We start from the raw sequence: 25,033 nt of genomic DNA on the forward strand, positions 1-25,033 counted from the left end.
TCTGTCTTGAGACATTTAAAACAATCAAATATCCTTAAAAATAATGCTGCCATTCACCTGCTGTGCAGTTTCAATTCTTTCTTCTTCCATTTCTAAGGAGGTGAATCCCTTCAAGAGAATGTCTTCTGTAGATTCAGGCACTACTGAAGCCTGTGCAATGGGCAGCGACTGGGATGTTAAACTGCACAAGTCTTCAATTGGGAGCTTGAAAAAAAAAGAGCCACAAAGATATTCAAATAACTTGAAAATTCTCTAAACTTAACTCAAGATTGGTATTCCATCTCAGGTGTTCTGAAAGAGAATGAAATGTCTTCTGTTAAATCATCTGATGTTAACAAGGGCCATATAATACTAACACTTATAACTAGGTTCTCTCTATATTAAATGCTGGTCTCAAAATATAAACATGACACCAATACCCAACCATTTGCAAAGTATGGTTTTTGAGTTACCTTTTGAAAACTGGTGGTGAATCTGTACTAATCCACACACCTTTTCCTACTGGAACCTCTTGTGAACTAGCACCAGTCAAAGGCAAAACCTGCGTGCTAATATAAGTAGCTGGCCCTCTCCATTATCAACACAAAAGGCTCACCTCATTAATATGAACTAACAGAAAACAAATCGTACCCGAGAATCAACTACCAACAACTATATCCCCTTCTACTATTTCTACCCTGCTGCTACACTTCACCCACATCTTCTTGCTGAAGAATTCTGAAAGTACAACTGAAAAGAAAGAATTTCAGAGTTTCCCATCAGCTTCAGAAGAGCCTTACCTTGAGGCCATCAGACCTACAATACTGTCTAGTTTGCCATTACTAAAGATATTCCAGGTGTGCATTTACCTAGGGTCATACAGACAAGCTGTTTTTGGACTTCAAAGAAAGGGAGTGTGAATGCTGGGGAAGGTAAAAGGGTGGAATTATTTCGTTTCAATCCCAGTTTCTGCCCTTAAGGCATGACATCTAAGGTCCAGCAATAAAAGACCTTAATCCAAGGCCTTAGGAAATTGCCTCCTGTCTATTTTTCTAGATACAGAAATTTCAGCTGAAGACAGTATTTTGTCTTCAAAGCTAAAATAAGCTAGATGCAAAATGCACCATCATTAATTTAGAAGTACAACCCTTTAAATATGGGGGGAGGGAATTCCCTGGCAGTCCAGTGGTTAGGAGTCAGTGCTTTCACTGCTGTGGGACCAGGTTCAATCCCTAGTCTGGGAACTAAGATCCTGAGAGCAGCGCGGCATCAAAAAGAAAGAGAGAGGGGCTTCCCTGGTGGCGCAGTGGTTGAGAGTCCGCCTGCTGATGCAGGGGACACGGGTTCGTGCCCTGGTCCGGGAAGATCCCACATGCCGCGGAGCGGCTGGGCCCGTGGGCCATGGCCGCTGGGCCTGCGCGTCCGGAGCCTGTGCTCCGCAACGGGAGAGGCCACAACAGTGAGAGGCCTGCGTACCGCAAAAAAAAAAAAAGAAAGAGAGAGAGAGAGAGAGAAAGAGAGAGAAAAAGAAAGAAAGAAAGGAAGGAAGAAAGGAGGGGGAGAGAGAGAGAGGGAGGGAGGGAGGAAGGGAGTGAGTTTTGTGTCTGGGTTCAAGTGGGGCTGCACCTTCGGGCGCGGTAAAGCACATCACAGTGTGGCCTGGTGTGAACCCTGCTCCTGCTCACTTAATAAGCGTGTTACAACGGGCAAATTACTTAATGCTTCTAAATCTCGATTTCTTCTCTATAAAATAGGAATTACATTATCTGTATCATGAGGCCATTGTGAAATGAAGAAAACACAGGTGTAAGAAAACAGGCTCCTTGGACCACTGGGAAGCTGCAGACAGGAGAAAAGTGTTCAGAAAGGTCCCCAATCTGCTTTCTCCCAGGAGGGTCCTGGATGTAGAGAGATATGTCTTACTAAGAGCATCACTGTTCAACACAAACTCTTCCTGAATGGTGACACAATCCCTGAACAGAAAAGGGCTGCTGGGCAGGAAGAATTAAGTTTCTGAAATCTGATGAGAATCTATCTCGACTCTAACGCGTCACCAGCAACTGTGTGCTGCCACCAGAGGCTCTGAGGACAGAGAAAGCTGAGCTGAGCTAAGTCTACCTGCTCATGCTCTGTGCAACCATCCAGTTACCAACAACAAGCTCTCTCCTCGGAGGCAATGCTACGTGTATTTAGCATAATGCCTGCCAAATAATAAATACAATCAACCGGAGCCGCTTCTATTTATCATATTATTATTCCTATTTATTAGTAGTAACAAAGTAAATTTATTTCTTTTAAGTTATTTATTTTTATTGAAGTATAGTCGATTTACAATGTTGTGTTAGTTTCTTGGGTACAGCAAAGTGATTCAGAAATAAGTGTGTGTATATATATATGTATATAAATTCTTTTTCAGATTCTTTTCCATTATAGGTTATTACAAGATATTGAATATAGTTCCCTGTGCTATACAGTAAATCCTTCTTGTTTATCTATTTTATATATAGTAGTTTGTACCTATTAGTCCCAAACTCCTTATGTATCCCTCCCCCACTTTCCCCTTTGGTAACCGTAAGTTTGTTTTCTATGTCTGTGACTCTGTTTCTGTTCTGTAAATAAGTATTTGTACCACTTTTTAGATTCCACATATAAGTGATATCATATGATATTTCTCTTTCTCTGTCTGACTGACTTAGTATGATAATCTCTAGGTCCATCCATGTTGCTGCAAATGGCATTATTTTATTCTTTTTTTATGGCTGAGTAATTGTATATATGCCACATCTTCCTTATCCATTCATCTGTCAATGGACACATAGGTTGCTTCCATGTCTTGGCTATTGTAAATAGTGCTGCTCTGAACGTTGGGATGCATGTATCTTTTTTTTTTTTTTCCGTACGCGGGCCTCTCACTGTTGTGGCCTCCCCCGTTGCGGAGCACAGGCTCCGGACGCGCAGGCTCAGCGGCCATGGCTCACGGGCCCAGCCGCTCCGCAGCATATGGGATCCTCCCAGACCGGGGCACGAACCCGTATCCCCTGCATCGGCAGGCGGACTCTCAACCACTGCGCCACCAGGGAGGCCCTGCATGTATCTTTTGAAAGAAGAGTTCTCTCCTGATACATGCCCAGGAGTGGGATTGTTGGATCAAATGGTAACTCTATTTTTAGTCTTTTAAGGAACCCCCATACTGTTTTGCATAGTATCTGCACCAATTTACATTCCCATCAACAGCGTAGGAGGGTTCCCTTTTTACAGTAAGTAAATTTACAAATCAGAATCTATACTGCTTCTTGGGAACAGAATCGTCTAAGTTACCTTTACAAAATTATAGTTTATTAGTAGTAAAATTCAGTTATATATGAACAGATCATGACAAAATTCAAACACATAATTCTATCAGCACTGTTTACACGATACCTAAGGAGAAAAAGGGAGAGAGACATGAATCCGGTGCAGATTTGAAAAATATACCGGAAAGCACACGGAGGCTAGGCTAAAAGAATGCTAGACAGAGTGTTGCTTGCACCCTAATAATAAGAAAAAGACAAATAATCTACAAAATCAGGTTCTTGAAGCCATCAGATAGTTGAGGTTCCAGAGTAACCAAGTAGCTTAAAATCTAGAAAAAGATGGGTATCTCCAGGCAGAGACAGAGTGAGAGCACGGGCTTACCGTGACAGATGATGGAAAACTAGATGACAAATGCCACCCGAGTAGGTAAGAACTAGGCTAACATTGCTTTCAAATTACTAAATGCTAGAGGACGGGTGAGTACAGAATGCTTGGAAGTCACAGACACAAGGGGAGTTTGCACCCACTCACATGGTCTTCACGGACCTCCACCAGGTGCTCATGAGAAAGAATGAGGACTGGTGGTGCAGGCTTAGAAGAGGAGGGGCCTGGGGAAGGTGGGGCACAAAGCCCCATCCAGACCCTTCTCCCCAGTGGAACAAAATCTTAAGACACTGAAAAAAGGGCGGCAAGCCCTATCAACCCTAAGGCACAGAGGAGAACACACTACAGCCGGGGAAAGGGAAAACAACCACTACCCCTGGAGGAGAGGCAAGAAAGAACCCAAGACCCAGAACATCAGAGGTCTCCTACTGCCGGAGGAGGGCAGAGTCAGTAAGAAACTCCACCCCTGAGTCCCAGGGGCAAAAGGCCTGCCTAAGACTGAGACTGGACGCAGAGGACAGAAAACGCCCACCTACCATCACCAGGCTATAGAGCGCCAGCAATGCTCTCCTGTGGGAGGGGCAAGAGCACAGACACCCTCTGAGACACAGGCGCACAGCACACCAAAAGCTGAGGGTTGAGAAGGAAGGTTAAGAAGGAAGGTTAAGAAGACCGTGCAGCAGCCCAGCCCCAATGCTAGGCAAAAAGTAATGAAAGAGAAGTTTGAAACCAGTGGTAAACTAAAGGCAACCAGAACAAAAACAAAACCCAAACCTAGCCCACTAACCCAAACCTCCACACTAATGACCTAACAGAGTAAGTGTATTCATTTCCAGGCATTCCTGCTATTTCCCTCAATCTCAAATGTCCTGCATACAATGTACAGTATTTGACCAAAAGTTACATTAAACAGCAAGGAAAAAAACCCAGCTCATTGTCAAGAAACGAAGCACTCAACAGAGCCAGACTCAAGAGATGATCTGGATATTGGAACTATAAAATAAGGAATTTAAAATAACTGCGACTAATATGTCAAAGGCTCTGGTATGAAATATAAATAAAATGCATGAACAGACGCAGAAGTTAAACAGAAAAATAAAAACTATACATGTCCAAGAGAAATGCTGGAAATAACCATTATTGTAACAGAGATGAAGAATATCTGCAACAGACTCATCAGTACACTCAACACAGCTAAGGAAAGAATCAGTGAACTTGAAGACAGGTCAATAAAAATCACCCCAAATTAAACATAAAGAAGAAACAGCATGGACAAATAAAAACTGAACACAACATCCAAGAACTGTGGGATGGTAATAAAATGATCTAATATATGTGTAATCTGAATCTCAAAATAAGGAGAGAGAGAGAGAGCAGGGTAGAAGAAATATTTAAAGAGATAATAGTTGAGAATTTTCCAAAAATAATGAAAGACACAAAGCTGCAATTCTGAGCTCAGAAAATCCCAAGCAGAATGCAGATGCATGTGTGCGTGTGCACACACACACACACACACCCTTAGACACATCACATTCAAACTCAGAGAGAAAACAAAAGTCATAGAGAAAACCTTAAGGCAGTCAGAGAGAAAAAGATACATTATATACAGGGGAACAAAAATAAGAATTAAAGCAGACTTATCAGAAATCATGCAAATCAGGGGACTTCCCTGGTAGTCCAGTGGGTAAGACTCCGAGCTCCCAATGCAGGGGGCCTGGGTTCGATCCCTGGTCGGGGAACTAAATCCCACATGCATGCCGCAACTAAGAGTTCACATACCACAACCAAGAAGCCCGCATGCCACAACTAAGACCTGGCACAGCCAAAATGAATAAATAAAATTTTTCTTTTTTAAAAAGCTGCATTTTTTTTTTTTTTTTTTTTTTTTGCGGTACGCGGGCCTCTCACTGTTGTGGCCTCTCCCGTTGCGGAGCACAGGCTCCGGACGCACAGGCTCAGCGGCCATGGCTCACGGGCCCAGCCGCTCCGCGGCATGTGGGATCCTCCCGGACCGGGGCATGAACCTGCGTCCCCTGCACCAGCAGGCGGACTCTCAACCACTGTGCCACCAGGGAAGCCCTAAAAAGCTGCTTTTTAAAAGCTTACGAGGGAGTTCCCTGGTGGTCTAGTGATTAGGACTCGGTGCTTTCACTGCCATGGCCTGGGTTTAATTCCTGAGAATTAGATCAGGAAATGATCTAATGAGAAATGAGATCCCGCAAGCCCACGCAGCGTAGCCAGAATAAAAGAAAAAAATTAAAAAATAAAAGCTTATGAGAAGATGCCCCCATTAGGTACATTTGCCCAGCTGTCTTCTTTTCTCAAAGCACCTGGAATAGAATGGCAAATCAAGAAGGGTGTGTTGCAGGGAGATCAGCTCGGTGCTTTGTGACCACCTAGAGGGGTGGGATAGGGAGGGTGGGAGGGAGACGCAAGAGGGAGGGGATATGGGGATATATGTATACAGTATAGCTGATCCACTTTGTTATACAGCAGAAACTGACACACCATTGTAAAGCAATTATACTCCAATAAAGATGTAAAAAAATAAAATAAAATACATGGTAGAACTATTTAAAAAAAAGGTGTGCTGGGGTCACAAGCTTTCCTGTTCTGACTACTCCTTCACTCCTGAAGACGAGATGTTGACCGAATGCCTCTGGCTTACTAGCACTGTCCTGGCTTCCAGATGGAGCAGACGTTTACCACCAGAGAGAGAAGAGCAGAGACCTAGGCTCCTGGTTGGTCCTGGATAGCTACTGTACAGCTTACCCAAATGGGGACACTAACATATTAAATACTAATTACAATAAACTATCAAGCCTTGCCTGAACAGCTGAGCAGTTCCAGGAAAAAACAAGCAAATATACCTTTCTCTCCCAAACTTTACGTCTTGCACAGTTCTGGGTTGGAGAAAATCACTTTGTAATCAATCTAATAAATTCATTCCCTAAATGAAACCTGACGTTACCTACTCTGTTCGGAGCAAATCATTGAAGAGGTATAGATGGAGTCTCAGAACCTTCCTCCAGGCACCTAACCTCTTCTTTTCTTACCTTTGGTCTGAGTGACACCTACACAGTACCAGCTCAGGATCATAACATTCTAGTCTATTCTTTTAAGGTAATAATCATTTGGGGAGAAAAGCACATGAATAATATAATACTGGCAGGTAGCTTGCTGTGTGCACTTTATATACTTGATTTACTTCTCACAACTCCCTGTGATGCAAGTACTATTATAATCCCCACCTATATAAAAAGGAAAGCTATAAACAGCTTCATGATATTTGCTGAGAGTTAACTGGCCTCTTGCTATTCAACTAACTTGCCCAGTTCCAGGTGTTCAGGATGTAATTTATCTCCTGAAAATTGTGAAACACTACAGAAAATCCTTTACAGGTTTTTATTTTGGTTGGACAAAATAAAAATGGAGGCATTCTTTCTCAGCGCCAGTGTTAAAAACAGTGGTAACAGGGATAAAAAATTCAATTCCAAAGTCTTCCCACCAGACATATAAAGGAAAAAGAGGGCTGTCGAAAGCTGAAGAGCAATGAGAAATTCCCCCTCAAAGATTCCAGGATGGGTAAATAACAGGCTGGTATTTCATTCTCACAGCAATCCAATGCCAAGGCTGCATGTACCAGAAGACCCTCACTGAACCCTTGAACTTGTCAAGCTCATCCCCTACCCAGGGCTTTGCACTGCTTTTTCCTCCAGCTGGAAGGTTATTTCTCTAGTCTTTGCAAGACTGGCTTCTCGTTTTCCATCATGAGTTCTCGCCTTAGGCGGTTACTTTCTTAGAAAGGCTTTCCCTCTTTATCTAAAAGGGCACACCTCATTCCTTGGTGTCAGTCATACCATCCTGTTTGATTTTCCTTATATCCTGGAGGACGGTTTGAACCTACCTTCTTTGTTCTTTTTCACATGCTCATAATCACCATAATTATGTCAGCTCCATGAGGCTAGAGATCTTGTTTTTCTTATCTTTCTGTCCCCCCATTCCTAGCCCCAGGTAGGCACATAATATATGTTAAATGACTGCACGGGGCTAATGGTAGGTATTATGTTGCATAAATATCAAATAATGGGGTGAAAATGAAGAGATCCCATTTACTTCACTCCAAACCCTCTCCTTCATGCTCAGTGGGAATAATAATATTTTATGACCCAAGACATTAAAAATAAAATGGGTCACTTTTCTTATGGAATACATTCACCAGAGGTACTGTGATGTCCAAGCATCCTGCTTTGGTGAGAGGTCAAATCAATTATAAACAGACTGAAATATTTATAGAGCAAACAACTTCTATTGCCCAGAGCATAAAAGACTCTGAGAGCCATGCCAAAACAAATTTCCAACTGCTTCCTCATTTATTTCAAACACACTTCCAGCACAGAATCCTAGAGGTGGACAGAGAAACCCAAGAACGAACACCTGTACTTTATGGCAGAGTGTGCAACGGCGAAAAGTGGCGAGGACTTGCAAACCAAAGTTCTTAACCTCTGAAGTGTGAGGGCAGAAAAAGTTGAAGTCTCTAAACTCAGTCTGTCTTTGGACACAACCGTGTAAAGAGAATGCTTCCAACATCAAAAGTAACCATCAGCGCTAATAAAATAATAACCGCCTAAACCTAGCCCTCAAAACTAGAAAAAGTTTGTCAAACATCTGACTACTCATAAAATGTACTTCTTGCTATTATAACTAATTGAATTGAATCACACAAGCAGTAATAAGGATAATATCCCAATGGCAATTAGGATTAAAAACGTTGACACTAAAACCGACAACCAGCATTATCTAATAATGTACTGACCCAGCTTTCAAAGAAAAATTTTTATTGCTTTGCTATAAGTCAAATATAAATCGGATCTCCCACAACCTGCACTTGATCGAGAGCTCATTGCTCAATGTGCGATGAATGAAGCTGTCACCCGGGATCAACTTTGGTCTCCCCAAGTGCCCCTATGGAAAAAGGAAGCTGGGCTATTCATTAACGTGGTAAACAAATACCAACAGGAGGCTGTCCTGAAGCAAAGCACTTCGGGTTCAGTGTCTTCTCCTTCCGGGAGAAGGTGGGCAGCAGGACTATGCCTCGCTGACACCAGGGGCACCCGGGGCAAGGCTCCCGGACAACCACCCCCACGCCGCAGGGGGCGGGCTGGGTGCCGGCGGCCAGCAGCCGCTGGACGCCCCCGCAGCCGTCCCCACGCCGTGGGGGAGAGTCGGAGGTCCGGGCCAGCGTGAGGCCTGACAGCCCGGGAAGGTGAGGGGCCTCTCCCACCGGAGCCGACACTGTGATCGGGGAGGAGAGGAGAGACCCTGGACAGGGGTCTGCAAGGTCGGGGTCCGCCGGCGCGCCCGCGGAGTAGCCCAGCCCAGCTCCCGCCCGTCACCTCACCTCGGCGGGCACGGGCAGGTCCTCGGCCGCCGCCTTCAACTCCAGCACCGAGTCCGTCTGCCGGTCGGTCAGCGGCGCCGTCGTGTCCGGTCTCCCATCCCAAAAAGCCAGCTTCTCCCGAGCGTCCCGCTCCGCCGCCGCCTCCGGCTGCAGTAGCAGCGCCGCCTCCGCCATCGCCGCCGCCCCAGCAGCCCGCAGCAGCAGGCGGGAGGTGGGAACCCCGACAGAGAGATGTCCGGGCCACTTCCGGGAGAGGGGCTTCCAGCACTGCACCGGCGGCGGGGCGGGGCGGGGCGAACCGGAATACCCTGACCCCGGAAACGCTTCCCCCGCGTGGGCGGGACTGAGGCCAGAACTGACGTGGCTTTAAACGGGATACAAGTATTTCCGGTTGGGATGTAGACGGAGAGGGCGAAGGATATAGGCCCTAACGGAAGTAGACATGCCCCTACCAGAAGTCCCTTCCTCAACATCAATAACTTTATTGTTAATGTTGTTACTGACAACTGTGCTCAGTGACCCTGCCGGCAGGGGCCTTCGTGAGCCCCGGCATCTACTGCTTTTTTCTGCTCACAGCCTGGTAGTCTCGGTTAGGTGTGTGGACTGATTTCCGTGTTGACATGTTGCCAGTTTTCACAACTTTTCCAACATCCAATAATTCCGCTGTTAGAAACCTAATTTATGAAAACACATAAAAACTCAAAGAATTATATATATATATCAGACATCATAAATAGTATCAAATAACCACCTGAACGTCCAACATTGAAGAACTGGATCAATAATTCATGGCACAGACGTGTAATTGGAATACTGTTCTGCCATTTAAATCATGTTGTAGATTTCAGCAACAAAATAAATAATGATTGTATTGGGTCATAACCTGTAGAATAGAATAAATACCCATGAGCCCATACTGATATAAATAAATGACTGAATGAATAAATAGGGGAGAAGAGACAACTCCATCTTACTGAAGAATTCCAATCAATAAATGTAGAAAGAATGAGGGGAAAGAAATCATTAAAGATACTACAGTAATGATTATAGCAGGCAAAATCTAAGGATGGGTGCTAAAATTAGTGGGTGAAAGTTGGAGGAGAAACAGAAATTTGCATGGTCTCTCTCCAAGATATTTATTAATGGGGGGGAGAGGAGGGTGGCTGTTAACTTTACAGTGGAGAAACCTGGAAGACATCCTCCCTTAACCAAATGATCAAGGTCAACATCATCACCATGAAACTCCTAATATGAAATATCAAGAAGCACACAATATTTCTTTTGTGATATTCTTGCCAGAAATGCAAAACCACATTCTAATTATGAGAAAACATCAAACAAATTCAAATTGATGGACATCCTACAAAACAATTCACGAGTACTCTTCAAAAGTGTCAAAGTCAAAAAAAAAAAGTGTCTAAGTCATAAAACACAAAGACCGAGGAAATGTTACATTTTGGGGATGAGGGAGACATGACAAGTAGATGCAATGTGGGAGCCTGGATTGGACCTTGGGTCAGAAAAGGGAGAACTATAGAATAAAATATAGATATCCAAATAAGGTCTACAGTTTAGACGATAGTAGTGTACCAAAGTTAATTTCCCAGTTTTGATTGTTGTACATGATATAGTTATGTAAGATGATAACATGAGGGGAAGCTGGATGAAGGGCACATCTGAATTCTGTAATACTTTTACAGCTTTTCTAAAGTCTAAAATTATCTCAAAGTCAAGAGTTAAAATTCTCATGTTGTAGAAAATATTTATCTCCTTGGAGAAATGATATAATTAAGAATGAAACAGTGTATCATCCTACTGATCAAAGGAAACACTTCCAAAATATTCAGATGATTAGAATTACTAATAATTATTTTCTTCCTTTTTTTTTTCAATGAGTTTTGCATCTAAGCGTAAGAGTCTTTGTTTGTTTGTTTTAATTAGTATACCTAAAACACACTTCCTCCTTTTCAGGCCAGGCTGATTCCAAAAATCTCAGAAATAAAGTTTATCCTGTTGAGTTTTGTGATGATAATTTTTCGCCAAACATCAACCTTCAAGGGCCAGATATAAGCATCTTCTCTCACAAATGTGCTTCTACTGCAGATATTCCTAAACCTATAATCATGCTACTTTCTTCTAAACATTGTTTAATTTCTTAAAATATTTTTACCAACTAGTGATTCATGATGCTAAAGGGATGCAGTGCAGGTCATGGTACTCACAGAAAAGATTTGGGACAAGGCTGAATGTCTAATCAGCTGCTGTGAGGGCAAATGAGGGGAGAGAAGGGTAGATATTCAACACAATAATGCCTGGACTATTCCTGAATTGAAGAACTGGAGCTAAGAGAGGACAGCAAAGATCCAGCAGTCACTAGCTGGCCCTGCGCGGGGGGGAGAGACAAGAGCAATGAAACAGTAACTGCAGTGTTCCTGGGGTGTTTTCATTGCAGAACACTAGCATAGAAGTATATACATTTAAACGATGCACTGGTTGCTCAAAATACAGTGGAAAGGGTAGTATACAATATGTTGAACTCTGCTTCAGACTCTAGGGCTCTGTTCTGTATGGACAAATATTATCTAGTGTGCCCCATCCCCAGAAGAAGTACAAATTTCCTATAATGGATCCACTTTTATACTCTGTATTACAAGTCAAATTTCTTCCTGTTTCCAGCTGGTGATTAGCTTATTCCCAGAAGCACTAGATGTCATGACAATTACAACTGCAGCTTTAATTTTCTACTGTAATTTTTTTTTTGACCGCACCTCACGGCTTGCAGGATTCTCAGTTCCCCGACCAGGGACTGAACCCGGGTCACGGTGGTGAAAGCGCCAAATTCTAACCACTAGACCACCAGGGAACTCCCTCTACTGTAATTTTTAACAATATTATTTATTTGATTCAAGTATTGATAAGTGTTCCCATAGAAATGTTCAAGTTGATATAGTAAACACTCATATAGCATGTATCTGTACATATGCATGTACATATAAGGCACACATGTATTCATATAATGTGTGCATGAAAAGAGAGAGAAATGAGAAGACAGGATTGCATAGGCTATCTCGGGAAAAGGACGAAGATGAGGTCAGAGGAGTCTCATCCCCAAGTGATCAAGGTCCCATATCACAGTAGATGACATTTTGTTTGTAAGGTGTTATTCAGATTTCCCTTTTGATCTCTTGATTGAAATCCTGTAAGGCAGGTTATTCTCCCATTTAGATTCAAGCAAATGAGACACAGGATGATGAAGTGAGACAACAAAGACATTTGGGAAGGTGAAGGAAAAGACCACTTTTCCACACTCTTTCTAGTGGGAAAGTTGCCAACACCTATCAAAACACAGGCTAGGGCTTCCCTGGTGGCGCAGCGGTTGAGAGTCTGCCTGCCGATGCAGGGGACACGGGTTCGTGCCCCGGTCCGGGAGGATCCCACATGCCGCGGAGCAGCTGGGTCCGTGAGCCATGGCTGCTGAGCCTGCGTGTCCGGAGCCTGTGCTCCGCAACGGGAAAGGCCACAACAGTGAGAGGCCCACGTACCACAAAAAAAAAAAAAAAAAAAAAGCACAGTCTAGACACAGGGAGATCAGATCCGTGCTTTGTGACCGCCTGGAGGGGTGGGATAAGAAGGGTGGGAGGGAGGGAGATGCAATAGGGAAGAGATATGGGAACATATGTATATGTATAACTGATTCACTTTGTTATAAAGCAGAAACTAACACACCATTGTAAAGCAATTATACTCCAATAAAGATGTTAAAAAAAAAAAAACATAGGCTAGAGAAATGGAGAGAGGATAGCTCTTTGATCCAGCAATTCTATATCTGAGAATCTATCCTAGAGAAATTTACATATTAAAAAAATAGTAGTACATGCACAGGATAGTTTGCAATGGAGAAAAAGTGGACACAGCCTAAATGTTTTTCAGTGGGGAAATGGTTTAGTTCCTATTATTTATTGCTACCTAACAAACTAACCCCAAAATCATGCCCTAAACGAACCACCACTTTGTTCTTATCTTTCATAATCTTGCAGGTCAGGAATTTCTAGAGGGCACATCAGAAAAGACTCCTCCCTGCTCGCCATGTCTGGAGCCACAGCTGGGGAAACACAAATGGCTGCAGGCTGGACAGCTGGGGTCTGGCTGTGCATCTCTGCATCCTCATGAAGTCTCAGAGCTGGTCCACCGGGGGTCTCTCCATGTGGTCTCTCAAGTGTGAAGACCTCAGTATTTGGATGTGGCTCAGGGCTGGAAGAGATTGTTCCCACTTCTTCTGCCCTTGCATCAGAAGTCACAGAAGGTCATTTCTGCTGCACTCCACCAAGCGAGTCACTATAGTCAGGCCAGATTCAAGGGGAAGGATTGACTCCACTTCTTAATGCGGGGAGTAAAGAATTGGCAGCATTTTTTTTTTTTTTTAGGCTGCACTGCCTGGATTGCAGGATCTTAGTTCCCCGACGAGGGACTGAACCTGCACCCTCGGCAGTGAAAGTACGGAGTCCCCATCACTGGACCACCAGGGAATTCCCTAATTCGTGTTTTAATGTTCCATTAATAATGCATAATGTTCTACAAGGTATGGGCACCTATTATTGCAGACCCGTCATAAAGAAACAGAAAAGTTTGCTTGTGGGACATATTAAAAAATATATCTTGTGAGGATGGATAGATAATCTTGCAATGGTTTGAGGAGCCTTTCAGAAAAGGGTAGAGGAAAGGAGCTTTCCTGACAGGGATTTGTGACTGTCTGCTGACATTAAGAACATGAGCGTAAACATCACAGGAGCCTGGAAACTGAGCAACAGCTGGGCCAACTGTAGAGGAAAGAAAGGAAAGCTAGAGGCACGGAGGACTTCAGGGGATTGACCAAGTGTTGGAAGCCACTCCACTGGCCTCTGCTGGTATTAATTCCCCACTGGTGCTCATTCAGCTTGCGACCCCCTGCCAGGAACCAGGTTACACTTGTAGAACAGGTAAATGAATATGTGCCAGCAGTAAATCTAAACAAACCCTGACACAAGGTCTGAAGTGGTTCCCCGCTCCTCCTGAAGTAGGTCCCTTCCTTCTCCTCTTGGCTGGGATGAGGGAGGGGAGGCATTTGTCACCTTTGGAGGTCTCCTCTGGGTGAAGACAGGGTTTCCAGACTTCTGTTTTAAAACTAACAGCCTGGTATATGAGGGGTGTTTTGTTTGTTTGTTTTTGATGAATAAAAACAAAACCACCAAAAAGCAAAAACATCTCTCTTCTTTTTCAAATTAAATAGCTTTCATGATTATGTCATGACATAATGGGTATTCATCCGGAATAACCTAGATCCTGCATTTTAAAATTTTCATTTGCAGATTTTTATCAGGTGTGGCTGGCATTTTGTCGAATTCAACAGCTTTAAACAGGGGAAGGAGGAGAAAAAAATGTTCTAAACTTTTTCCTTCCTTTTTACTCACTTCCTTACTGGGCTGTGAGCTTCCTAAACAACAACTGTGGGTGAGCCTCAGGACCAGGGTTGCCATGGTTTCTATGGCCCTGGGTCCTGGCCTCCCTCCCCCGCCCCTTCCCCAAGTGTGAGCATTTGTGGTTGGTGGCCCCGGGCGGAGACGGGGGCCGCTGATGATGGGCGGGCGCCAGGTGCTAGTGGGCCTGTGGCCAGCTCACCGCAACACCGAGACAGCCCCGCAGAGCCCGGTCCTTTCCGGGCCGGAGCTGCGACTCGGGCCCCGCCTACCTGGGAACAGGCTGCTTGGGGTCACTCCTGTCCCTGCCGCAGAAGGCAGATCCCAGGCAGCCATGACCCGGCTCCCCGCTGGAGAACGCAGACAACAGTCAGCACCCTGGCCTAGGGCCTCTTTGGTTTATTCGTTCCACAAGTGATGGTTGGGCTGAGTCGTTCATATCCATGAGGCCGGCCCCAGGGTCAGTGGTCCAGGGTGCCCACCAGCCTTTGCTTGTCCTCATGTTGGTGCTAACAACAGTGTTTAACAGCCCGGCCCCGGAACCCAACCACCCAAGGGTGTGCCCTGCTTACCTCCCCCAGGTAAACATGGGCAACTAGAAACTCTGTGCCTCAGGTGTCCTGATGTGAAAATGTGTACTGAATAAAATAATTAAAGTACTTGCCCTTTTGGATGTGTGGTGAGGATAGCACAAGATGATCTGTGTGAAAGCCCTAGAATGACACAGGGTGGGTGCTCAGTAAGGTATTGGAGAGGAAGAGAGTGGGGAGGAGGAGAGGGAGAGAGTTAGGAGGAGAAACTTTCAAGTAGTTTAGATTTTAATCCCTCTGGAATTCTGCAGGCTGATCTTCCAAAGTCTCTAGGACTTGAGTGCAGCTGTACCTCTGCCTGTGGGGATCTTTAAGAGACATCATCAAGCACATTCCAAGGACAACTTCCTCAGCTGCTTTCCAACCATTTTTCTGTGCCACATCCCAGACGACTGGATCCACTGCCAGCAGCTACAGGGGTCTATTTCCACCTGGTTCTCAAGTGGGCTGGGGCTCCAGATGGAAGTCCGCTGGATTGAGAAGCCCTGATTCTGATGACACCCACCTCCCCCAGGCCCCATAAGGAATCGCTGTCATACACCAGGGACAACCAAAGCGTGTGCCTTGTGTCTGAGCCAACAACAGTTAAGGAGACCCCTTCCTACTCTTCCATGGGGTCAGAGCAGCTAGAAGCAGCTTTGTGATGACCTTGACAGTCTCTAGCTAAGGTCGCAGTGACTTCAGGCTTTATCCCCAGAGAAGAAATAGCACAAACCAGTGCCTGGCTGTGTTCCCAAATAAGGGCTCTTTGACCTTTTAAGAAGAGAATTCAGAACTGGCAGAGAATCTAAAGATCATATAATCAAACCTTTCATTCTACAGATGAGCGAACTGAGGCATACAGAGAGGAGATGACGAGATGACCAAAGTCCCACAGGTGGTTGGTTAATGTTGAAGTTAGGACTAGAACTTAGATAACCTGACTTCTGGGACTGATGCTCTTTGTACCACCCCAGAGTTTTCCCAAGGTGAGTAATGCACAAAGCCCTTTTAAAAAATTGCAGACGCCCAGTGTTGATGTAAATAACTCTATTATGTTGCTCAAGTATAAAAAGAAAACTTGACCTAAGCTTTGTATGTTTACATTAAAATGGATTTATAAGTTACATACCACTAAAAGCATAAAACCAATATTCAAATTAACAGCAAGATGGACGATACCGTCTTGCTGGAAAACGAAGTTGCTGCTGGCAGCACGACGATGGTGCTGGCTGCCACCACACAGCTGCTTTGGGGTTCACGCACTTACCGTTACACCAGCAACACGCTCAATCGCCTGACATCCGAATCACAAGGAAGCCTTCGCTCAGGCTGTATCCCTGACATCATTTTGCCTTTAATGGGCTTGTACATGCCATTTGCATATAAATCCATCCCTGTTCTTCTTTAATAGCTTAATTAAAATAGTCTAAATACACAGATAAGGAGGGTGGTGGGGTGGAAGGTGAAATCACGTGGCAATCCTAAGACAATCATGTTGATGATTCAGGAAAAAAATATATATATATTATATATATATATGTTTAAGTATATGAAATGAAAATACATACTTAAAAAATTGTCCACAGGCTCTGGTTTTAGAAATGCCGCACACTATATCCTGCTGCCCTAAAGCCATAGAAAGATAGCGGTGAAACTTCCCTATTACCTTCTGTAAATGTCCCCAGAGCCATAACTTTGCTTCTTAAGACTTCATCTATTAATGTCTTAGCATAGGCCTGTGGGGGACTTCTCTGGTGGTCCAGTGGGTAAGACTCTGAACTCCCAATGCACGGGGCCTGGGTTCGATCCCTGGTCAGGGAACTAGATCCCGCATGCATGCCACAACTAAGAAGTCTTCATGCTGCAAGTAAAAGATCCCGTATGCCACAATAAAGACCCCACGTGCCGCAACTAAGACCTGGCACAGCCAAATAAATAAATAAATAAATATTATTTTTAAAAAAAAAGAAAAGAAAAGAACAGGCCTGTGGAAAAAATGCCCTAAGGGACAAGACACAAGGGTGTTCCAGGTCAGGGATGGGAGGAGAAAGCGGAGGAGATGGAGATCGGGATCCCAAGACCTCCTTCCAGTGCGTACTTCAAGGCTCACCTCGGTCAGCCCCACTCAATGACTAAAATCTGATCACTGCAAAAGACCCCCTGCTAACAATGTAACATCGCGAGAATGGCTGATGTAGTATAAAGTACCTCTCACCTGCTCCTCACTTTAACCCAGGAGGAAGTTGGTGAATAGTATTACTATTATCTTTATTTAATGAGTGAAGAACTGAATCCCAGGAAGGTTTGTGACCTGTTCAGGATAATGGTTAGTAAAGGGCAGACGTGTCATCGGAACCAGGATTCCTGACAAGAATTTCTCTTTCTCCTTTACACTAATATTATGAAAGGGAGTGACATGAAGATGGACATTTAAACCCATTAGTGCTTTTCTGTAATAAGGCATTTTAGCAAGCATGAGCCCTGAGGGTGAGCATTACAGGCTTGAAGGAATGCCTCTAAGAGGAAAAGGCTTGAAGCTTTGGTACGTTCTGTTCTACTATAAGGCAGGAGTAGTTCAAGCGCCAAAACACTAAATCATAGCATCGATGAGGAGGAAAGATAAAACATCAGGCTTCTCCAATCATGCTCCATTTCACTTCATTGCTTACAATGAAGTCACAAAATGAAATGATTTAAAAGAAAAAATTCTGGGGCTTCTCTGGTGGTGCAGTGGTTGAGAGTCCACCTGTCGATGCAGGGGACACGGGTTTGTGCCCCGGGCTGGGAAGATCCCACATGCTGCAGAGCAGCTGGGCCCGTGAGCCGTGGCCGCTAAGCCTGCGCGTCCGGAGCCTGTGCTCCGCGACGGGAGAGGCCACAGCGGTGAGAGGCTCTTCTTATGCCACCTGCATGTCTGCAATTCCCTCCTGAATTTTCAGAGCATGTTAATTTGAAATTGCTGAATTTCTTCATGTCCGATCCTCCAACCTATTAACAGAATCACTTCTCTTGGTGTTGGTTTTTATAGTTTCATCAAGCATTTGAAGACGTTTCCCTTTTCAAATTATTTCCTTGATTACTTACTGTATCAATTTCTCATTCACACATCAGTGAGCTGCATAAATCACTTTAAATCTTGACAATTATTTAAATAGTATGTTGGGCTCTATTTCATAACAGAAGAATTGCTTCCTTAGATCAGACAAATGGTCCCTCAGCTTAGAATTTAGAATATTTTGAATCAAGGCATATTTTGAAGAGAGGCATAATTACCTGTCAAGATTTCAACCTCAAAAAGCTATGAACTGCATCTTTGCTAGTAAGAAAATGAAAAGAAATGGAATAAAAAGCATTACATTATGGTGATAAAAATAAACACTGGCAACATTGGTAAAACATCTCTGGAAACATCATTAGTTTTATAATATTCATTTTTTTACTTCTTCTTTGGGATTCTTTCAAAAATGATCACCTTAAATATTTTTTAAAAAAAGCTTCAGACTCTGCAGTTCAGTTTACCCTCCAGAGCTCTCCTCCAGATCAGGCTGAAAGCAGAACTTAACACCACATTCCCGTGCAGCAACTTCTCCATCCCTATCTTGCTTCCTTCCCTCCCTCCCTTCCTTCCTTCCCACCCTCCATAAATCATGAGTACACACAAACACACAAAAAATAAATTAAGTTAAAAAAAATAAAAAAGCTTTATGCAGAAAGCTGTTCATCATAGGCTACTAACAAACATTTGTAAGCAATTTACATATAGAACTATGGTAAATTTGTTTGATGTCCTACTAAGACAGTGATTTTAAATTGTTTAAATTTTACTGGTATTTTCTGTTTTTATATATTTTTAAATGAGTATGTGTTACTTATAATGATGGCATATATTAATTATTCCTATATATTTTTATGTTGTTGGCATGTGTATATTATATAGCAATTAGGGATATCAAAACAACCAATTACCCATTTATTCATTAGCTCATCCACTTATCGAAATCTTTGGTGTGTACTTACTAGGTGCCATGTTGTGTGCTGGTCTGAGTCTTCAAAACTAAATAAGAACATTTCGTGCCTTCAAGAAGCTTACAATCTAGTAAGACAAGCCGACAAATACTGGAAAGTATATTACGATTTGAGGTGCAGTCCCACTGGAATAAGCATAATTACATATTACAGAAAGCACAGAAGAAAAACACTGAATCCATTCTTGGAAGATCACGGTAGGTGTCCTAGAGGAAGGGACCTCTAAGCTCAGTGTTTGGCATATAGTCAATGCTCAATAAGTGTATTTTGAATGAATTGGCATCTGAAGGAAAATAGGACAAAGGAGAAACCCTTTTAAGCCAGAGGGAAACAGCGTGAGCTAAGGCCTAGAAGTGAGAATATACCACATTTTTAGGAAGTCAAAAATTTTAAAATATGGCTGGAATTGGAGTTGCAGGGGGAAAGGTGATGAGAGAGAAAGCCAAAGAAGTGAGTAGGGACGAGACCAGGAAACCCCTGGACGCCATGCTAAGGAGTCTGGCCTCTACACTGAGGAGACTGGGTAGTGAGGACACCGTCAGATTGGCTGTAGAAAGGTCCTTGATAGGATGACGTGTGTATTGACAGGCCAGACCGGAGGTGTGGACATAGAGTGGAGGCTGTTTCAGCATCTAGAAGGCCTGAACTCAGGAGTGTTAATGGAGATGGAGAAAGGAGGATGAACGGAAGAGATATTAAGATAAAATCCACAGGGCTTGAGGTTTACTTGAATTGAAATAAAATGCCCAGAGAGGGGTCAGGGTGTCTGGCAGCAAATGGAAGTGGTGTGGGATAGACAGACAGCATCAAGCATGAGCCGTTCCTAAAGGCATGAGTACGGGGCTCAGGCTCCCATGGCAGGTAGTTCTACTGCATTACTACCTTGCCCTCAAACCATACCTATGGCATCACTGGGATCTCCCTATGGCCAGTTGACAGAGAAAGAAAAAACTTAGCCTGGTTTATAGATAGTTCTGAACAATATATAGGCACCAACCAGAAGTGGACTGCTGCAGTGTGCCAGCTCCAGTTAGGAGTGTCACTAGAAAATAACTGGGAGGGAAAGAAAATCTGACCACTCAGACTTCAACCAGTACCTTTGTACTACCAGGGCTGGAAGTCCTGAATCTATGACCATGGTCAAGGTGGTGAGTCTCCATTACCCCCCCCGCAGAGTTACTACATCTACGCCCTGCTCTATGCTTTTGGGTAATGGCTCCTTGAATGTAGACTGGATTACTCAGGTCTCTTTTTTACTTTCTAGTTTCCAGCTGGGTTATTCCGTGAAAATAGCGGCAGGAAATTGGGGAGGGAGAGAGAACAGGGTATTTTTTCACGCTCTCCCTGTTTCACTGCTGTGTCCCTGGCCATAGCTGTGTCCTTCTATGATCACGGTTCCAGCCCAATGGCCCCTCCTCCACAATTGCAACTTTCACTAGGCTCTGGTGACTTGATTTCATAGCCTTGCCCCTTAAACAACTAACGTACCAAAGAAGGCACAAGGGAAATTAGAAATACTTAGAGATAAATGAAAGTGAAACGCAACTTTACAACGTAAGCAACTAGAAAAAGAAGAACGAACTAAACCCAAAGCTAGCAGAATTAAGGAAATAATAAAGATTAGAGCAGAGATAAATTAAATAGAGAATGGAGAAAATAAATGAAACCAAAACTTGGTTCTTTGAAAAGATTAACGAAATTCACAAACCTTTAGCTAGATGGACTAAGAAAAGGCTTCCCTGGTGGCGCAGTGGTTGAGAGTCCGCCTGCCGATGCAGGGGACACGGGTTCGTGCCCCGGTCCGGGAAGATCCCACATGCTGCGGAATGGCTGGGCCCGTGAGCCATGGCCGCTGAGCCTGCGTGTCCGGAGCCTGTGCTCCGCAACGGGAGAGGCCACAACAGTGAGAGGCCCGAGTACCGCAAAAAAAAAAAGAGAAAAGAAAAGAAACAGAGGACTAAAATTACTAAAATTACTAAAATCAAAAATGAAAATAGGGACATTACTACCAATTCTACAGAAATAAAAAGGATTATAAGAGACTACTATGAATAATCATACATCAGCGAATTGGAAAATCTAGATGAAGTGGACAAATTCCTAGAAACAGAAAACCTACCAAGACTAAGTCAGGAAGAAATAGAAAATCTGAATAGACCTATTACTAGTAAGGAGATTGAATCAGTAATTTAAAAATCTCCTAACGGGACTTCCCTGGTGGTCCAGTGGTTAAGAATCCACCTTCCAATGCAGTGGACTAAGTAAGATCCCACATGCCGCGGGGCACCTAAACCTGTGTGCCGCAACTAGGGAAAAGCCCACACGCCACAACTACTGAGTCTGTGTGCTCTGGAGCCCGCATGCCACAACTAGAGAAGACCTAGTGCCACAACTACTGAGCCTGCATGCTCTGGAGCCAGTGCATGTCACAACTAGAGAAGCCTGTGCACCGCAACTAGAGAGAAGCCCACAACAAAGAGCCAGCACACTGAAATAAAGACCCAGTGCAGCCACAAAAAAAAAAATCTCCTAACAAAGAAAAACCCTGGACCTGATGGTTTTACTGGTGAGTTCTACCAAACATTTATGGAAGAACTAGTACCGATCTTTCTCAGTTTTCAAAAAAACTGAAGAGGGAACATTTCCTAACTCATTCTACGAGGCCAGCATTATTACCCTGATAACAAAGCCAGACAAAGACATTACAAGAAAACTACAGACAAATATCCCTTATGAACATTGATACAAAAATCCTCAACAAAATACTAGCAAAGAGAATTCAGCAGCATATTAAAAGGATTATACACTATGACTAAGTGGAATTTATTCCTGGAATGGAAGGATGGTTCAACATATAAAACCTGATCAATGTAATATGCTACATCAACAGGATGAAGGGAAAAAACCCACGTGATCATCTCAATTGATGCAGAAAAATCATCTGACAAAATTCAACACTCAACAAACTAGGAATAAAGGGAAACTACCTCAACATAATAAAAGCCATATATGAAAAACCCACAACAAACATCATACTAAATGGTGAATGATCGAAAGCTTTTCCTCTAGAATCAGGAACAAGGCAAGGATGCCGGTTTTCACCACTTCTATTCAACATCGTACTGGCAGTTCGAGAACAAATAGGCAAGAAAAAGAGATAAAAGGCATCCAAATTAGAAAGTAAGAAGTAAAATTATCTCTGTTTGCAGATGACATGATCTTAAATGTAGAAAACCATAAATATTCCACAAAAAATGACTATTAGAACTAAGAAATGAAGTCACCAAAGTAGGAGGATACAAAATCAACACACAAAAATCAGTTGCATTCCTATACAGGAACAATGAACAATCTGAAAAGAAAATTTAAAAGAATTCTATTTACAATAGCATCAAAAAGATTAAAATACTTAGGAATTCACCAAGGAGGTAAAAGACTTATACAATAAAAACACTGCTGAATGAAATTAAAGACGACACAAATAAATGTAAACACATTCCATTTTCATGGATTGGAAGACTTAATGTTATTAAAATGTCAATACTACCCAAAGAAATCTACAGATTCAATGCAATCTCTATCAAAATCACAATGATGGTTTTTGAATAAACAGAAAAACCCATCCTAAAATTCATATGGAGCCTCAAGGGACCCCAAATAGCCAAAACAATCTTGAAAAAGAACAACAAAACTGCAGGATTCATACTTCCTGATTTCAAATCTTACTACAAACCTACAGCAATCACAACAGTGTGGTACTAGCATAAAGACAGACAGATAGTCCTATGAAATAGAAATGAGAGCCCAGAAATAAATCCTCATATATATGGTCAAACGTTTTTTGACAAGGGTGCCGAGACCATTCAATGGAGAAAGGACAGTCTTTTCAACAAATGGTGCTGGGGAAACTGGATATCCACACACAAAAAAAGGAAGTTGAACCCTTATCTAATACCGTATACAAAAATTATCTCAAAATGGACCAAGTACCTAAATGTAACGCCCTACAGCAATAAAACTCTTAAAAGAAAACATAGGACAAAAACTTTGCAACACTGGATTTGGTAATGATTTCTTGGATATGACACCAAAGGTACAGGTAACAAAAGAAAAAAACATAGACAAACTGGACTTCATGAAGATTTTTATAATATTGTGTATCAAAAGACACTATCAAAAAGTGAAAAGGCAACCCACAGAGTGGGAGAAAACATTTGCAAATCATATATCTCATAAGGGATTAATATCCAGAATACATAGAGAATTGCCAAACTCAACAAAAAGACCAAACAGCCCAATTCAAAAACAAGTAAAGAAATTGGGGGGCTTCCCTGGTGGTGCAGTGGATAAGAATCCGCCTGCCAATGCAGGGGACACAGGTTCGATCCCTGGTCTGGGAAGATCCCACATGCCACAGAGCAACTAAGCCCCGTGCTCCACAACGACTGAGCTTGCGCTCTAGAGCCCGTGAGCCACAACTACCTAGTGAGCCCACATGCCACAACTAAGGAAGCCTGTGGCCTAGAACTCATGGTCCACAACAAGAGAAGCCACCACAATGAAAAGCCTGTGCACCGCAACAAAGAGTCGCTAGCCCTCGCTCGCTGCAGCTAGAGAAAGCCCGCATGCAGCAACAAAGACCCTACAGAGCCAAAAATAAATCAAATAAGAATAAAAATAAATTTTAAAAAAAGAAAGAAATTGGGACTTCCCTGGTGGTACAGGGGTTAAGAGTCCACCTTCCAATGCAGGGTATGTGGGTTCGATCCCTGGTTGGGGAGCTGAGATCCCACATGCCTCAGAAAAACTAAGCCCGAGTGCCCAACTACTGAGCATGTGGGCCACAAGAGAGCCCACAAGAGAGCCCACATGCTCTGGAGCCCATGTGCCCCAACTAGAGAGAAGCCCACGTGCTGCAACGAGGAGCCCAAGCACCACAAAGGAGGATCCCTCGTGACACAACAAAGATCCTGCCTGCCGCAACTAAGACCCGACGCAGCCAAAATTTAAAAAAAAAAAAAGAAATATTAAAAAAAAAGAAATGACTAGAGGGATTAATAATAAATTTAAAAAACAAGTAAAGAACTTGAGTAGACATTTCTGCATAGAAGATATACAAATGGCCAATAAGAACAGCAAAAGATGCTCAACATCACTAATTATTAGGGAAATACAAATCAGAACTACAATGAGATACCACCTCACATCCATTAGGATGGTTACTATCAAATAAATAGCAAACAAGTGTTAGCAAGGATGTAGAGGAAGTGGAACCCTTACTCACCATTGGTGAGAATGTAAACCAGTACAATCGGTGTGGAAAACAGTACGCAGCTCCTCAAAAAGTAAAAATAGAATTATCGTATGACCCAGCAATTCCACGTCTGGGTATATGATCAAGAGGACTGAAAGCAGAGTCTCAAAGAGATATTCACACGCTCATATTTACAGCAGCATTATTTACAACAGCTAAAACATGCAAACAGCCCAAGTGTCCACTGACGGATGAATGAATAAGCAAACTGTGGCATAAAGGTATAACAGAATTGGGCCTCCCTGGAGGCGCAGCGGTTGAGAATCTGCCTGCTAATGCAGGGGACACAGGTTCGAGTCCTGGTCTAGGAGGATCCCACATGCCACGGAGCAACTAGGCCCGTGAGCCACAACTACTGAGCCTGCGCGTCTGGAGCCTGTGCTCCGCAACAAGAGAGGCCGCCATAGTGAGAGGCCCGCGCACCGTGATGAAGAGTGGCCCCCGCTTGCCGCAACTAGAGAAAGCCCTCGCACAGAAACGAAGACCCAACACAGCAAAAATAAATCAATTAATAAACTCCTACCCCCAACATCTTCTTAAAAAAAAAAAAAAAAAGCACTGAGATACCATTTCTCACCTATCAGATTGACAAACACCCAATCATTTGACA

The 25,033-nt window shown here is 43.3% G+C and overlaps 1 protein-coding gene and 1 long non-coding RNA gene across 2 annotated transcripts in view; one reads left to right on the top strand and one right to left on the bottom strand.

Moving 5' to 3' along the window:
* COG3 (component of oligomeric golgi complex 3) overlaps window positions 1-9,329 on the bottom strand; it is a 58,979-nt gene extending 49,650 nt beyond the window's left edge. Inside the window, exons 1-2 of the mRNA XM_082602494.1 lie at window positions 9,059-9,329; window positions 58-204 (exon numbers count right to left, since the gene is read on the bottom strand). Of these exons, the coding sequence (XP_082458620.1) occupies window positions 58-204; window positions 9,059-9,232 (321 nt within the window). The 5' untranslated portion in view covers window positions 9,233-9,329. The remainder of the gene's footprint in view (window positions 1-57; window positions 205-9,058) is intronic.
* Window positions 6,914-24,151, top strand: LOC309792730. Its single transcript, XR_014291769.1, has 2 exons — window positions 6,914-8,923; window positions 13,096-24,151. It is a non-coding gene; the product is annotated as an uncharacterized lncRNA (long non-coding RNA).
* The last annotated feature ends 882 nt before the right edge of the window (window positions 24,152-25,033 follow it).

This window comes from Mesoplodon mirus, assembly GCF_964341445.2.
Source record: "Mesoplodon mirus genome assembly, chromosome: 17".
NCBI lineage: Eukaryota > Metazoa > Chordata > Mammalia > Artiodactyla > Ziphiidae > Mesoplodon > Mesoplodon mirus.